Source organism: Sus scrofa, chromosome 17 (genome assembly GCF_000003025.6).
Source record: "Sus scrofa isolate TJ Tabasco breed Duroc chromosome 17, Sscrofa11.1, whole genome shotgun sequence".
Classification (NCBI taxonomy): domain Eukaryota; kingdom Metazoa; phylum Chordata; class Mammalia; order Artiodactyla; family Suidae; genus Sus; species Sus scrofa.
In genome coordinates, this window is record NC_010459.5 from 5,408,051 (window position 1) to 5,425,132 (window position 17,082).

The window sequence follows — 17,082 nt, forward strand, 5'->3', positions numbered from 1 at the left end:
AGATACCATAAAACTCCAACAAGAAGGAACATAGGCAAAACATTCTCTGACATCAACCGTACAAATGTCTTTAGGTCAGTCTCCCAAGGCAATAGAAGTAAAAACAAAAATAAACCTATGGGACCTAATTAAACTTACAAGCTTTTGCATAGCAAAGAAAACCATTAAAAAAAAAAAAAAAAAGACAACCTATGGAATGGGAGAAAATGGTTGCAAAAAATGCAACCCACAAGGGCTGAATCTCCAAAATATATAAATAACTCATACAACTCAATAGCAAAAAAGACACAACGACCCAATTGAAAAATGGGCAGAAGACCTGAATAGACATTTCTCCAAATACGAAATACAGATGGACAACAGGCAAATGAAAAAATGCTCAACATCACTAATTATTAGAGAAATGCATATCAAAACTACAATGAGGTACTATCTCACACCAGTCAGATTGGCCATCATTAGTAAGTCTACAATAACAAATGCTGGAGAGGGTGTGGAGAAAAGGGAACCCTCCTACACTGTTGGTGGGAATATATATTGGTAAATAAATAAATAAATAGAAACAACCACCATGGAAAACAGTATGGAGGTACTTCAGAAAACTAAATATAGAACTACCATATGACCCAGCAATCCCAGTCCTGGGCATCTATCTGGACAAAACTTTTGTTCAAAAAGATACATGCAAAAAAAAAAAAAAAAGGGACTTCCTCTGTGGCTCACAACAAAAAGATACATGCACCCCTATATCCATTGCAGCACTATTCACAATAGCCAAGACATGGAAACAACCTAAATGTCCATCAACAGATGAGTAGATTAAGAAGCTGTAGTACATACACAATGGAATACTACTCAGCCATTAAAAAAGAACAAAATAATATCATTTGCAGCAACATGGATGAACTAGAGATTCTCACACTAAGTGAACTAAGTCAGAAAGAGAAAGTAAAAACCTATGATATACTTACATGTGGAATCTAAAATATGGCACAAATGAACCTATCTACAGAATAGAAACAAACTCATGGACATATAGAACAGTCTTGTGGTTGCAAAAAGGCGGAGGGAGTGGGATGGACTGGGCATTTGGGGTTAGTAGATGTGAACTATTACATTTACAATAGATAAGCAATAAGTTCCTGCTGTATAGCACAGGAAACTATATCCAATCACTTGGATAGAAGGTAATATGAGAAAAAGAATGTGTATATATATGTATAACTGGGTCACTTTGCTGTACAGCAGAAATTGACAGAATACTGTAAATCAATTATAATAAAAATTTTTTTAAAAGACGTTCATCCAGTATCACGTGTCAGTCAGAAATTGTCCAGAAACCAGAGAATTAGAAAAAAAGGAGACTGTTTCACAGCCGTTTAAAATGAAGACATACTCATGATACACTACTAACTTAATAAAAAGACACAAAGGACTGTACGTACTACGCCCTGAGTTTTCTTGAAACAAAAACAAAACCATTATATACTCAGAGGGAAAGAAAAGAGGAAAGGCAACAATTATTCATGGTAGGCAGGATGAAGGAGGATTCTGTTTCTGGGCTTTTCAAACTCTCTAATATAAATATGTATCACATATTATAGGTCAAGCTTCTCATTCACAATTATTCTTGCAGTTAAGCAATCTTTCAATTCACTAAGTAACAACTGCTAATGCACTTCAGATCCACAGTGATAAAGCTGCATGAAAATATCCCATCAAGTATATACTACATATGTTGTAACCTCTATAGCCATAGTAAATACAAAGTGAGTGATACAGAGAAGCAGATAAAGACAGGAGAAAAAAAAAGCAGAGTTGTACCAAAAGTGTGAAGCCAACCAACTATGCATTTCTATCTCATTACTCAAGATTACCACCTTTGCATAATCTCACTCTAAAGTTTTAATTATTTTCACTTTATACCTTTGTTCTATCTCTGATTCATATGTATCATGTTTCAGCTATGGAATCTGCGGACTCTCAGAATAAGAATAGCTCCTTGGTGTAAAAATGTATCATGTCTTTATTCAACAGATTTTTTTGTGAATAAATGTTCAATGTACCATGAACCTAATTGTCAAAATATAACTTTCGACCAGCCAAGGACTTAAAAAACCTGGTCTTCCTCTTCTCTCCACAATAAGGTCCATACCTTTTGAAGGAGTTTTTAGTAAGTGTGCATGAGCTCGGGGTACTAAAGGCTTCAAATACAAGGATCCTGAGGTACCGTTTTGAAATGCTGGTTTTGGAGGTTTCTCCTCAAACTTGACGACAGTGGCATTACCAGCTGGAAGAAGACAGAAAAGCACATGTTATTTTACAGATCACACAGCATGACTCTTCCACGAACTCTCTCTCCTCCTTGAACCGACAAGTGCTTCCTAAGCACCTACCAGATACCAGTCATTCCTGTGTCAGGAATACTGAGCCTGAGATAGGAAGTCCCTGTCCTGGGGAAACCAGAGTGACTACACATCCTGGCATAGCCCAGATTTATGCCTCTTGTCCAGGTCAGCTTTCATCCCAGATAAAAACTGGGAGATATTTTGGCCTCTCAGGGGTTCCTGGAACGACTATGATGTACCAAACCCTTGGCAGCTGCCAAGTGAAAGTCTGGTTCCATCACAGCAAGAAGGCAAAACTCTAACCTCTGCCCTGAACAAAGGTGCCTACGTCCCAAAGCTAAAACGTTTAAGGAAACTCCGCCTAAATAATAACCATCTTCTATATTACATGTCAATCTTTCCTCTCCCACTCACGCAAAGGAAAAAATGTTCCCAGGCACTAAAAAACTTGCTGAAGAAAGGGCTTTAGAAGAAATTCCGGTGCTAGCCAACTGTGCTTGGGTGTAATTCTGAGTCCACAACAGTTAATTAGGTTAAGGGGGGCTTTCACAGAGGCAAACCTACACTAGTTCCTGGGAAAATATCAGAGCAAAAGTACGAGGGAAGAATGAAGGTAAACTATGTCAGTGGGTCCTGGAGAGGGCATCTGCTCTTTTGCTGCAGTCTCTGATTTTGCTTCTCTTTCTTCCTTGGGACTTTTTTTTTTTTTTTTTTTTAATTCAGGGCCACACCTGTGTATGTGGATGTTCCTGGGCTAGGGGTCAAATCGGAGCTGCAGCTGCAGGCCACAGCCACAGCCACAAGGGACTCAAGCTGCATTTGCAACCTACACCACAGCAACGCCAGATCCTTAACCCACTGATCAAACCCAAGTCCTCATGGATACTAGTTGGGTCTATTACCGCTGAGCCACAATGGGAACGCCTCCTTGGGGCTAAGACTACCTTAGCATACCCAAGGACAGCGACACTTTGAAATAACACAACTTTTAAAAATAGTTATAATTTGTAACTTGTTGAGTTTCCATCAGAACGAAATTTTGAAACCTCAAAGAAATATTTAGACAAAGCCTCAAGTAGATGTCTTGCTTACTCTCATTTCTTTTGTCCAAAAATGACTAAAGTCCTTAGCATCAAAAAACTAAGTAGGAGTTCCCGTCGTGGCGCAGTGGTTAACGAATCCGACTAGGAACCATGAGGTTGCGGGTTCGGTCCCTGCTCTTGCTCAGTGGGTTAACAATCCGGCGTTGCCGTGAGCTGTGGTGTAGGTTGCAGATGCAGCTCGGATCCTGCGTTGCTGTGGTTCTGGCGTAGGCCAGTGGCTACAGCTCCGATTGGACCCCTAGCCTGGGAACCTCCATATGCCGCAGGAGTGGCCCAAAGAAATAGCAAAAAGAAAAAAAAACTAAGTATCTTTCAGTTGCATAAGACAACTATGTAGGAGTTCCCATTGTGGTGTGGCGGAAACAAATCTGACTGGGATCCATGAGGATGTGGGTTCAATCCCTGGCCTGACTCAGTGGGTTAGGGCTCTGATGCTGCAGTTAGCTGTGGTATAGGTCGCGGGTGTGGCTCATAGCTGGCGTTGCTCTGGCTGTGAGGTAGCCAGCAGCTGCAGCTCTTATTCAGCCCCTAGCCTGGGAACCTCCATATGCTGCGGATGCAGCCTTAAAAGCCAAAAAAAAAAAAAAAGACAGCTACATAGACCATATGTTTATATAGGTTCTTCCTGAACTGTGAATTTCCTCTTCACAATTATGACTTCTCACTGAATTAAAAAAAAAAAATCTTCTATGTATCCTTAAGATTTGTGTGGGGCAAGGGGAAAGGCAGAGGGAAAAGCAAGAGCAGGGCTTGTTTCCTACACTCTGAATTCAAAATGAGGGTGAATTTTCACATTATATTTTTGCTAGTGGTGCACCTGTTCCCAATAGGTCCAATGAAACAGTGTTCCTTGGCTATATATATAAGGTTAATTGGGCTTTGTGGCTACTTTAGAAATATAACCAACATTACCATTATATTTTTTTTCAGTAGGGGGAATCTGCACTTTAAAATCTTGTGTCAGGATTTCCTGCTGTGGCTAAACAGGATTGGCGGATCTAGGGAGCACTGGGACGCAGGTTTGATCCCCAGCCTGGCACAGTGGGTTAAAGATCTGGCAGCTGTGGCTTAGATCCCATCCCTGGCCCAGGAACTCCACATGCCTCGGGGGGTGGGGTGGGGGAAATCTGTGTCAAAAACCTGAAAACAAAGGTTTGAAAAAAATAGCACTAGTATATAAAGATGAAAAACATAGAAAGTTGTTTCAAATTTTATTAAGTAGTAAAAGAGGGAAGCTGGGGAGAACAGCAGCAATGACAATTAAAGGGGAGAAAATAATCAATATTTCCTTATCATTCTAAATTCATACACTTTTCCTTTTAGTCCTCCATAATTGAATCATCTTGGGAAAAGTACACTGTCTAGAAGCTTAGCCGCTACAAGGAAGTTTAACAGCAGGGCCTGGCTCTTCCTGTGAGATGATCATGTTATATATGGCACTCAGGAGTATAAACACAGCATGTGGTCCTTTTCCCTCTACATTAGGGGGAAGAACAAAACCACACTAAAATACTTTGAAAGTGTTATGGTTCTCAATGTCTGTAAAAGTTAACCTTTTTATCCATCTCCCTTGCTAACCATACAAACCACTGTCATGTGTATGTCACATACACGTACTGGGCCAGAGGGAAATCTGGAGGTTTGTTCAATTACTATCTGGCTTCCAGGCTTAATTTCCCTCCACCCACCAGAATGGATTTTTCATTATCTGTTTCTCGATAGCAGTAAACACCAAATTCTAATCACCCTCTTCTAGTGTAATACTCAACACTTATAACCACAAATTTATTTACTACCAACTTTTTTTTTTTTTTTTTTTTTTGAAGGGCATTTGGAAATTCCCAAGCTAGGGGCGGAATCAGAGCGCAGCTGCTAGCCTACATCACAGCCACGGCAACACCAGATCCAAGCCTCATCTGTGACCTACACCACTGCTCACAGAAAAGTCAGATCCTTAACCCATTGAACAAGGCCAGGGATTGAACCCACATTCTCATGGATACTAGTAGGGTTCTTAACCCACTGAGCCACAATGAGAACTCCCTTTATTACCAAACTTGATGCCTTCCTCATCTCTCATTTCTAGGAAGGGGTGAGATATTTACAAAGATTTACAAATTTGTAGACAATACTAGGCTGCAGTATCCCAACTCCTACAACAGAACTTACAGATGTCACATTTAAACCTTGAAAGATGTGCTGTCACTCTCCCATCTATATCAGGCCCTCCCACAAGGAGCCATCTGTTTGCTCTTCCTGTGCCCAGAGAACACTCCCGAATCCATACAGAGCTTTCCCTCCTACTGACTAGTTTCTGTCAATTTCCTATCCTTCCCAATTCCCTCCTTCCAGAACCTGGAGACTCGGTTTTCCTAAAGCTGAGGCAAAATAATATAAATAATACATTCTGAAGATACTACTACCATAAAATTCAACTTTTTCAAGGACAGTTGGGGGACAACTTCATAGTCTTCAAGAAATGGAACCGAAATTCCATAAAGCATGTTTTTTTAGATTCCCATATAAAATGGACACTGAGTTTCAATCAACATTTTGACAAAATCCAAAAAAGGAAGTCAATGATGTTATTAGTCTTAACCTTGTACTACAACCATCCGGATCTGCGTCTCACTTTTTTCGACACATGTAAAAAATTACATTCAGCAGCAAGTCAGTCACCTATTCAGATTCTGAGAAAATGAACTGTTTCATTTACAGACCTAGGATAAGTTCATATGATCCTAAATTCACATTTTTCATTTCTCAGCTTTGAAAGACTTTAGTTTCCAAAGAACTCAGTAAAAGGATTCCTTAATAAAGAAAAAGACACACTTCCCACAAGGCACAATACTCCTGCCATTTGGCTCCCTGTCACATGCACAACAGGAGGTGTGGTCCTGGAAACCAACTGTCTCACTGCCACTCTTCAGGCTTGCTAGACCAGATCTAGCACTGATTTGTAAAACGCAAGGGTCAGAACCCCTAGTTTAACAATCAAATGAGTTTGACCCAGAGTACTAACACACAGACACACGAGTATATGTGACATCTAGAGACCACGTATTGCATGATTCTATTTATATGAAATGTGCAGAACAGGCAAATATTTAGAGACAGAAAGTAGGTTAGTGGTTGCTCTGGGATGCGGATGAGGCATTGAGAGGTGGCTGCCAATGGGTACATGTTTCTGTCTGGGAGAGTGAAAATATTCTAGAATTAGATAGTTGGTGATGTTTGTACAATCCTCTGAATACACTAAAACTCACTGATTTGTACATTTTAAAAGGTATGTGAATTTTATCTCAATAAACTAAGAAAAAACTCTTAAGAAATCTGAAAAAGTCTGTACTTTAGTTTAAAAAAGTGTCGTGACACTTATTTACATACCCACATACATACACATATATGCACACACTCACATGAACACACACGCTTTCTCTGGTCATCTGCTATACACTCTTCCCACCTTCCTTCTTCTCCACTTCACTAACGGTGGAGACAAATGTGCTGAGCAGCACACTTACACATCTTTCAAGTCTCTAAGGTGGCCTGTTACTTTCCAGTAAACCCCGAATTGAAGGATGACCTTTACCACAAGGCACGATGCCCTCAAAGTATTTCTGCCCTCTGTTTCAGTTCCTAACATGGCAGCTGCTCGGGTATCCTGGTGAAACCTCAATTTTCTCTTGTCTCGAGTCATGACATCCAAATGATAAACTCCTCAGTGACACAAGCATCCACACAATAAGAAAAGCATGTTAGTTTCAAGGAATGGCACGGAAACTGCAGCACCTGAGTTCTGGTCCTGACTGGGCCCCGGCCTGGCGGTGCTGAATCACTTCGATTCACTAGGTAGGAACGGGTTGAACATCAGGTATGGAAACAATACACACGGTGCCCCCACTAAGCGGTTATGGTCCTCGGTCCCACTGAGGCCAAGCCATGCTCAGAGTTCTTCTCCTCAACCCAGGGCACGACCACTCAGTGGCAATTGGTTTGCAGAGTCAAATGTGTGGAATCTCGCTGGTGGTCGCCAGTTTCTAATACACTGTTTCAAAATTGCCCCTATGCTATTGTCATCCTTGGTCCTCACTGCCTTAATTATGCCAGAGTAATGGATGTTCTGGAATCCTTATTTTTCATTTTCATTTCCCCCATGGTCAAAATGTGGGTCAAGTGAAATGACAGAAAGAGAGATGACTGAGCCTAAAGAGAAAATGAAGAGACATGCTCAGAGCACGCCAAGAAGAACCAAGATCCTTCTGTTAGACAAAGTCTAAAAGCCTTTGTCTAAAACAAAGACAATGAAACAGACATTGTTTCAGATTTTCATTTTCAAACGAACACTTCACACTACACTCTAGCATCTAGGAACTTTAGTTTTTGTTCTCTTTGCTAAAAGATGTCTATACACACAGAGCACCAACATTCTGCTCATTTCTTGAACTTTGGTGAATCGACTGAACGGTTCCCACTGTGCCAGATCATCTGCCCACCTGGCTTGAAGTCAAATCACTACTTAAGTCTAAGCTTTCAAATTCCCAAAGCAGAATGACCCAACTTTGCAATAACAAGAACATCTCATACATACCCTAGAAAAACATTCCAAGAATGAGAACAAAATGAATACCAGTCTGGATAATAGCATGTCCGTATTCAACAGTCCACTCAGATGTGCCTAAGTATGAAGCACGTTCTGTGTGCAATACAGGGCCCTTTCATCCCTGCCTTGCCTCCCACAGGCGTCACTTGTCAAGCACACACTTTTGCTCTGAACCTGGAAGCAGCTGGAAAACCTCTCAACACTGTGTCCCAGGTGATCCCCGCCAGCTGACCGGTGGGGGCCAGCCACACTGTCCCCGGTGGCCATCCTATGATGAGGAAGAGACTGAGGCTCAATACGACTAATCCTTCTCTCACTCACCCCGCTCACTTCAACACTCCAAATACCGCCTTCCAAACCATGAGGCACCACCTCATTGCCGTGAAGAAAATAAATGTGGTTGCAAAGATTTGCTGCTGCCAGGATTCTGAAGATAATCTAGGCCTGCCTTCCCATTCATCAGGTGAGGATATTGAGGCCAGGAGAGTATGTCCAACTTCAATGAGTTGGTAATAAAGCTAGGATGAGTCCAAGGTGGACGCCCTTCTCTACATCTCGCACTGTGCGTGTGCAAGGCTGGCCATGGAGCAAGGGAGAAAATGCTCCATTTCTTCAATTAATAACCTCTACCTGTTCTCTGGTTTTGTGCACAGAGCTTTGGTGTGTGCCCTTACCTCCACCTTACCATTTGCTTCTCAAAAATAAACAGGCTTAACGTGTTTTTGTGGCCAAACTGCTAGGAGAAGGAAGCCCTTGGACTTCACATTTGCTAATATGGCAAAATTACAAGCTCTCCTGAGACCTCCTTCTACACCCACACAAAGGTCCTCAAACCTTCAATTCTTTTCAAAAACTACAATGTATAACTTATTTTTATCAAATGATCTTAAAGACTGGACTTTAGCTACCTGAGTCTGGAAGAGCTTAGACCACTTAACCTCTAAAAATGAGTACATCTGAAATAGAAACTACTGTGCAATGTTCTGTGCTAATATCTAAAAAAAAAAAAAGAAAGAAAGAAAAGAAAAAATCAATACTGTTACTTTAAATTTTTCCAGACTTAAAAGAACACACACAAAGAACCTGCTGAAACCCCCAAGTAAGAAAATTGTATTGCCTTCGGTATCCTGATTTAGTCAATTTACAACTTGGTAATGATATTTCTATAGCATCCCTAAGTACGGACTGAGAACCAGATGCTAATTTTACAACAGCACTATGCAATCTCAGAAGTTCCTCAATGATTCCACTAACGGCACCACATCACAAAGAAAATGAATAGACGAAACAAGAAAACATTCTTTAAAAGGGTTCAAATGCTTACCCCAATATGAATCTACAACACTGATCAAAAGATTAAGGTGCTTCCTAACACGATCCACTATTACCGGAAATTGGAAAATTCAGCTCAAAATGATTTTTTCACGTTTTAAGGTAATCTTTAAAAAGTCTACATTTTAAATATTTTTAGACATACTATGAGTAAGATTATTTAAAATGTGATGTTTTCATCTTAATTCTGGGAAAGTATTTTTCTATGCTCACACAATGATTAGGTCGACACAAAAACTACCAGAAATTTAATCAGAAATGAGACCATTAACCAGTCCTTTATAAGGTAATTTCGTGTGCCAAGAACACCAACAATAGTGCTGAATTATATTTAGTCCGAGTCCCAAAACATATAAAACACACAATAAAATTGGTTCCATATAGAATCATTCACAACTTAAATATAAATATGTCTGAGAAATGCTACAATGAACAAATTACAAGCTAGGAAAATAGCAATCAAGAGGTGCTACATCAATTTATTGAATAAAATTTAAGCATGCTAAAAAAGAAAGAATCAAACCAGAAATCATCGACCTACTTCTTTTCCCAGTAAACGTGGCTAACAAAGGAACTATACAAAGGCTGTAGGATCCCAGAACCAGCAGTGTCAATAGGGTGGCATCATAGTGCCTCTCTGAGCCAGCCGGTGGGGTGAGTGTAGAATTGATAAATATTTTTGAAGAAGTATCCGTTTCTGTACAACTGCGAAATCCTCCTGGTATAGTCATTTAAAAGGATCAAAGCAAGCTTAAGCAAGGAAAGCTGCAGCCATGTTCACTCTCCTGTGCCTCATGCATCTCTCAGTGAATTCGAGGGGAGGGAAAAAAAAAAATCTCTAAGCTCCAAGGCACTGCACATTAGAGCTTAAACTAGCTGGCAAATCAGACTAAGAAAGAGACTCATTGATTTGAATGCTTAATCTGCTACAGGGACACAGAGCCACTGGCCAGGCTCTGTGGGTTTACGGGAAGCCCCTTTGTTAAAAGACAAAAAGGAGAGGACAAAAGCTTCCGACACCCTCCTCACAGTGTCAGAGTGTCAGACACAGGAACGGGGCTGGGCAACATGGCCGTAGCGGGGACGCCTCCTGCCCGGGTCCCCAATTCCCTACACACCCCTACAGCCCTCCAAGGGCACCTGCGTGCCTCTGTTGTGGCAGTTTCTTTTTGGCATTTCCCATTACAAACAGCAAAAGCTGCAAGTGAAATGACCTTAAGATAATGACTGTGTGAATGACCTTTTCAGATGCATCGCAAACCCGTCTGATCTTACGCCACAACTTCCAAATTTAAACGATATGCAGAGAATTGTCCCATTTAATTTCAAGTTGCATGTTTCAGGGCTCCGGGAGGTCCGGTACACAGCTACTTACTACTCTCGTAGGAGACCAGCCCACTGCTGCTAAGAGCCCTCTGGGGGACGTGGTCATTAATTCAGTCATGAATTCAGTGCCCTGCCCTCCACCAACACAGTCTAAATTGTGTCACATTCTGGCTGAGTGCCCTTTGGATCAGGGACAATCTCTCTGAGCCGCAATTACCACGCATATAAAATCAGGATAACAGAAGTTATTTGAGAGAAACTAAAGTGCTCCACACCCAGACACCCAGAAGGTTCAGTAACCATGCTCCACTTTGCCTCTGTCCCTCACCAGAAAGAAGAAATTGACACCCCCCCAAAGCAGAGAGAACGCCCCTCCCCCCCGCCACTCCCTCATAGCTCGCTTTATCGGCTATCCTACTTATCCACATAAATGTTTTCTTTCTCCTCAACTATCTTTTATATCCCATATCCCTCACAGCATCTACAGTGGTGCCTGGACACAGCAGAAACTCCAAAATTAGGTTAAATTAGTCAATCCATTGAATTATTTTGTAAAAAGCAATTAAAAAGGAAATGAACGAATCAATACTAAGACCTAATACATCTTTTGAAAGAAAGGAAAGACTCAATTCACCCATTTCATACACAGAAACAGAATTCACATGAACTGGAAGCTTTAAAAATATTTTCAGCTTGCGTTACTTAAAGCTAGGCTTGAAGTTGTAATATACTGTTCTTGTTACACTGAATCTAGCATGAAAGTATATGACTAGAAAAAAAAATATCTACAAAATATAGCCTTTTACAAAGTAAAATGAAACTGAAGTTATCTTTTAAAAAAACTTCCAGTTATGTTCCAAAAGCCCCTAGATTGCTTTCTTTCCTTAAATAAGCCCAAACCACCATCACTGCAAATGGTACAGTTTAGAATCCTTGAAGAAAAAAATACCAGTTGCCTTCAACACATAAATATTTCAGTGTCGGGGAGTTCTGTCGTGGCGCAGTGGAAACAAATCCGACTAGGAAACATGAGGTTGCAGGTTCCTTCCCTGGCCTCGACCAGTGAGTTAAGGATCCTGTGTTGCCGTGAGCTGTGGTATACGTTGCAGACACGGCTCGGATCCCAAGTTGCTGTTGCTGTGGCTGTGGCATAGGCCGGTGGCTACAGCTCTGATCAGACGTCTAGCCTGGGAACCTCCATATGCTGCAGGTGCAGCTCTAAAAAGACAAAAAAATAAAAATAAAAAAAAATATTTCAGTGTCTCACAGCACGTTCATCAAAAGAGAATGCCACTGAATGAATTTTTCATGCCAAATTTATAGAGAAATTCCGAGGGAGAAGCAGGATTTATATTTTTGCCTAAATCACAAATCAAGAATTCTGATAGGAGTCCCCTTTGTGGCGTAGTGGAAATGAATCCAACTAGGAACCATGAGGTTGCAGGTTCGATCCCTGGCCTTGCTCAGTGGGTTAACAGGATCTGGCATTGCCATGAGCTATGGCGTAGGGCACGGACGAGGCTCGGATCCCATGTTGCTGTGGCTGTGGTGTAGGCCAGCAGCTGTAGCTCTGATTTGACCCCTAGCCTAGAAACCTCCATATTCTTGGGTGTGGCCCTAAAAAAAAAAAAAAAAAAAATTCTGATAATTTGCAGTGCAATAAAGTTGTCTTATAACTATAGTTTCAACAACCCCCAAAGTGTGTCATAAGACTGACTTAACAATTATTGCTATGAAGTGCTCAGGTCACTGTGGATACTGGCAGCAGAAGAGGTGCTTCCTGTCTTCTGGGGCAATGAACTTTCAGGATGCTTTGGATTTAGGAAGTTGTCCGGGCAAGTTCACCCAAGAAGGCTGTGTACTTTTCAAAAATGCAGGTTTTCCTTGGGGAAGGGGGAGGGCAGGGGGAGGGGTAAAAAAAAAGTTGCAGAGTTCCTGTCATGGCTCAGCAATAACCCTGAGGACATGGGTTCCATGCCTGGTCTTGCTCAGAGGGTTAGGGATCTGGTGTTGCCATGAGCTGTGATGTAGGTCACAGACGAGGCTCGGGTTTGGTGTAAGCCAGCAGGTGTAGCTCCAATTCGAGGCCCAACTTGGGAACTGCCATATGCCACAGGTGCGGCCCTAAAAAGATCAATAATAATAATGATAATAATAATGATGATGATGATGATCTTTCCACTGCTATTTTCACTCTAAAAGCTTTAAACTTGTAAACTTGAACTCCTGTACTAACAAGCAATTTAAACCATAAATTGGGGTGTTCTCTGATGGCCTAGTAAGTTTAAGGCTCTGGCATTTTCGCTCCTGTGGCTCGGGTAGCTGCTATGGTGCATGTTCAATCCTTGGCCTTGGAACTTCCACGTGCTGTGTGTGTGGCAAAAAAAGAGAAAAAAACAGAACCTGAATTTACAACTCTCATTTGAAGTTCCTACTGTGTGCAGCGGGTTAAGGATCTGACTGCAACAGCTCAGGTTCGAACCCTGGCCAGGGAACTTTCATATGCCTCAAGTACAGCCAAAAAATAAAAAATTTAAAAAATGAATATTCACAATCCCATAAGAAGGGTTCCTATAATCCTGCAACCTGAAGTAAATAACTCATGTCTTCTGTGACGGAGACCAGAAGAGCCATTTGAGAAAGAAGTTTTTGGCAAAATAGAAATCAAATAATAAACTAATATGTGACCCCCCCATACTGTTGATTAAAAAGCAAGAAAATTATGTTCCCACACTAGTCTACCATAGAAAACAGGTTAAAAATTAAAAACTACCACAATAGGAAAGAAGAAAAAGACAAGTTGGTGAGAAAAATTTTATTTTAAAATGCCCATGGAGTTCCCGTCATGGTGCAGTGGAAACAAATCCATCTAGGAACCATGAGGTTGTGGGTTCGATCCCTGGCCTTGCTCAGTGGGTTAAGGATCCGGCGTTGCCATGAGCTGTGGTGTAGGCTGGCAGCTACAGCTCCGATTTAACCCCTAGCCTGGGAACCTCCATATGTGGTGGGTGCGGCCCAAAAAGGATAAAAAGACAATAAAATAAAATGCCCCATGCCTACCAGCAGGTGGTGCTATATTGCTAGCTTTCTTTCTTACTGTTTCACCTATACTCATTTGCCAAATGTCAATGGTCTTCACTCAAACTCCTAACTCTTGCTTGCAACAAGAGTGTTTCCACTTGGCAAAATACGTAAATACACTTCCCATTCTCTGGCATCTGAATTCCCACCACCCCGTTGGTCACACTTGCTACCTGAACGTGGACATTTCCCAAATTCACGGCTTTGCTCCAACTTTCTTCATATCCATCTCTCTGGATGAGTCTATTTTGTTTATTCTAACCATTGCCTTACATGGATGAATCCCCAATTCTCATCTGCAGCTCTACCCTCCAAAATCCCAGTCAATGCTACTCACATTTTCCATCCCTTGTTGAACATTTCAACTTGGACAATTAGACAACCTCCTTCCTACCTACCAATGCTAATCATAATTAGATTTTCCTTTTTCCCAGCCCCTAAACACTGGGATCATCTTTCCCGTGAGATTCCCATACAATCTCGCACCAAGTCTCCCCATGCTACAAGGATTATGTAATTGAGAAATATGGAGGGCTGACAAAGACTTCCGCTGAAAATGATGGTGTCAAGTGTTAACTAATGGCACCACGGGGGAGCAAAGTCGTTTTTCCCAAAAGTAACGCTCACTGCTGTGCCCCAGTTATTCCACTTGATAGAAAAGAAAGAACTAAAGTCCCTTAGATCTGGCATCCCCACTTCTTCTGTCTGCAGCCTAAACCTGGCACTACTCTTTTACATCAGGGTGAGCCCTGCTCCAATCACCCTGGTTCTCTGCTACCAGGATGTTATTCCAATTCACTAGGCATATCATTTCTTTAGTCTGAAATCTGATTCCCCATTATCTGCAGGATGACATGATTTTTAACCCTATTAATTAATGTTTCATTTTAAAGGCACAAAAGGCAACCTACCAACCTCTTCCTCCTTATGTTATACCACACTCCCACCTCTCTGCACACACATGCATACACACACATCTCTTTATTGTTCAGGGGGTTTTAATCTATTCTTCTGCTCTGCCTATCCCTGTGAAGGCATGGCCTTCCTTCCCTCCGCCCAGTGAATACCAAGTTAGTTGATGATTCTCTTTTAAATCCTTGCTACTCCTTGGCAGCCCCACCCCAGGTCTATGGAATCACAATCTCCCTTTTAACGAGATCCCCAGGTAATTTAAATACATATAAAGCTGGAAAAGCACAGTTGAGAATCACAACCTCTTTGTAAAACCTCTCCTTCCAGGACACACCCTCTGAGTGCAAAGGACTATACCTTCCTTTGCACTCAAACCTACAGATACTTCCTTCTGTCACAGCATGGGTTCCAACGTGCCTCCCAGAATAGGCTCTAAGGTCCCTGAGAAGAGGAGGGAACCTGTTTTAGTTCCATCCCTCAGGATCTAGCAAAGTGTTTAGCATGCAGTGAGACTTAATAAATGTTTGCTGAATGAATGCACTTTTATTTTGAGGTCGAGAGTAAGATGGGAGAATAATAAATGCTGGAGAAGGTGTAGAGAAAAAGGAACCCTATTACACTGTTGGTGGGAATGTAAATTGGTGCAACCACTGTGGAAAACAATATGGACATACCTCAGAAAACTAAACATAGAATGACCATTTGATCCAGCACTCCCACTCTGGGCATCTATCCAGAGAAAACCACGACTCGCAAAGACACATGTACTCCAATGTTCATTGCAGCACTATTTACAATAGCCAAGACATGGAAACAACCTAAATGTCCATGGACAGAGGAGTGGATCCAGAAAATGTGGTACATATACACAATGGAATATTACTCAGCCATTCAAAGGAAAGAAATTAATGGCATTTTTAGCAACATGGATGGACCTAGAAATTATCATGCTAAGTGAAGTCAATCAGACAATGAGACACCAACATCAAATGCTATCACTTACATGTGGAATCTGAAAAAAGGACACAATGAACTTCTCTGCAGAACAGATACTGACTCACAGACTTTGAAAAACTTATGGTTTCCAAAGGAGAGAGTTTGGGGGCTGGGGGGATGCTGGGGGTTTGGGATAGAAATTTTATAAAATTGGGTTGTGATGATCATTGTACAACTATAAATGTAATAAATTCATTGAGTAATATTAAAAAAAAAGAGTAAGGTGGGGCAAATAGAAGTTGGAAAAGGATACAAACTGTCAGCTCTCAGATGCATAAGCTTGGAGGACAATATAAGACATGGTAACTATAGCTGATATATAATGTTATCCCTGTCATGAAGTTTGCTATGAGCGTAGAACTTAAATGTTCTCTCTCTCTCTCCTCTCTCTCCGGCTCTCACACGTACACACACAAGATAAATGTGAGGTGATGATGTGTTAATTAACAAGATGGTGGAAACCTTTCACAACGTGTATATATGTAAATTAAATTTATCATCTTACAATTACCAATTATACCTCAATGAAGCCAAAAAATATATGTAGAAGGATAATGGTAAAAGTAATAGCACTATCTAAAAAATCTTTTTAAAGGCTAAGAGTAAAGAACAAATTTTGGTAATGTTTACTCTCATCATCTACATTGAAGCATTCAATATTTGATCCAATTTTCACGAGATTATTTGTCCATTGTTAATAGACCCCAGTCTATTAATTAAAGGGAGATATTTTTCTTTAAATTCCTTATAATAATTAGCAAATAATAAATATTCAGATAAGCACTGGTTTTACTTGCTCTTGGCGAGAAAACAGATTTTTTGGCTATAAATTTACCAAACTGCAGCTCCTTCAACAAAAACATTCTAATGAGTGATCATCATTGGAAATGAGCAGGGTTGGGCAAGTAACAAAACGAAAATGTCTGGGCCACAGCCACAATGCAGTCAGTTAGTCCAAATTATTTTATTTTGCAGACATAGATCTCTCATCACATTGTTTCTGAAAGCTTCATAGGTTTACAGACATTTCTCAGTGCACCTCTCTCAGCTGTACCCTTTGATTCCAACACAAAGCCTGGCACCAGAAGCAAGCTTACCCCAGGCCCAGTTACCATTCCCCGACTGCCCCATCCCACTTTCACAAGACTCACTGTCACCCCATCCAACCCCAACCCCTCCATCCAATTTTAATCTGTAATCCCAAAGTCCTCCCCATTCTTCCATCACTCATGACAAACAATGCCTACTTCACCAAAAGATTAGCTCCTTTAAACTGAGAATAATCCTAACAGGGCATTATTTACTAGCTCCAGTTTATAAGTGAGCAACCTACTTAAGTGCTTAAATGGCTTACTCAGGTCACAAACCTATAACCAGCGAC

At 41.1% G+C, this 17,082-nt stretch overlaps 1 protein-coding gene across 1 annotated transcript in view; it reads right to left on the reverse strand.

Moving 5' to 3' along the window:
- MTUS1 (microtubule associated scaffold protein 1) overlaps positions 1–17,082 on the reverse strand; it is a 175,545-nt gene that overhangs the window by 76,383 nt on the left and 82,080 nt on the right. The window contains 1 exon segment of the mRNA XM_021077995.1: positions 2,156–2,290. Coding sequence (XP_020933654.1) covers positions 2,156–2,290 — 135 coding nt within the window.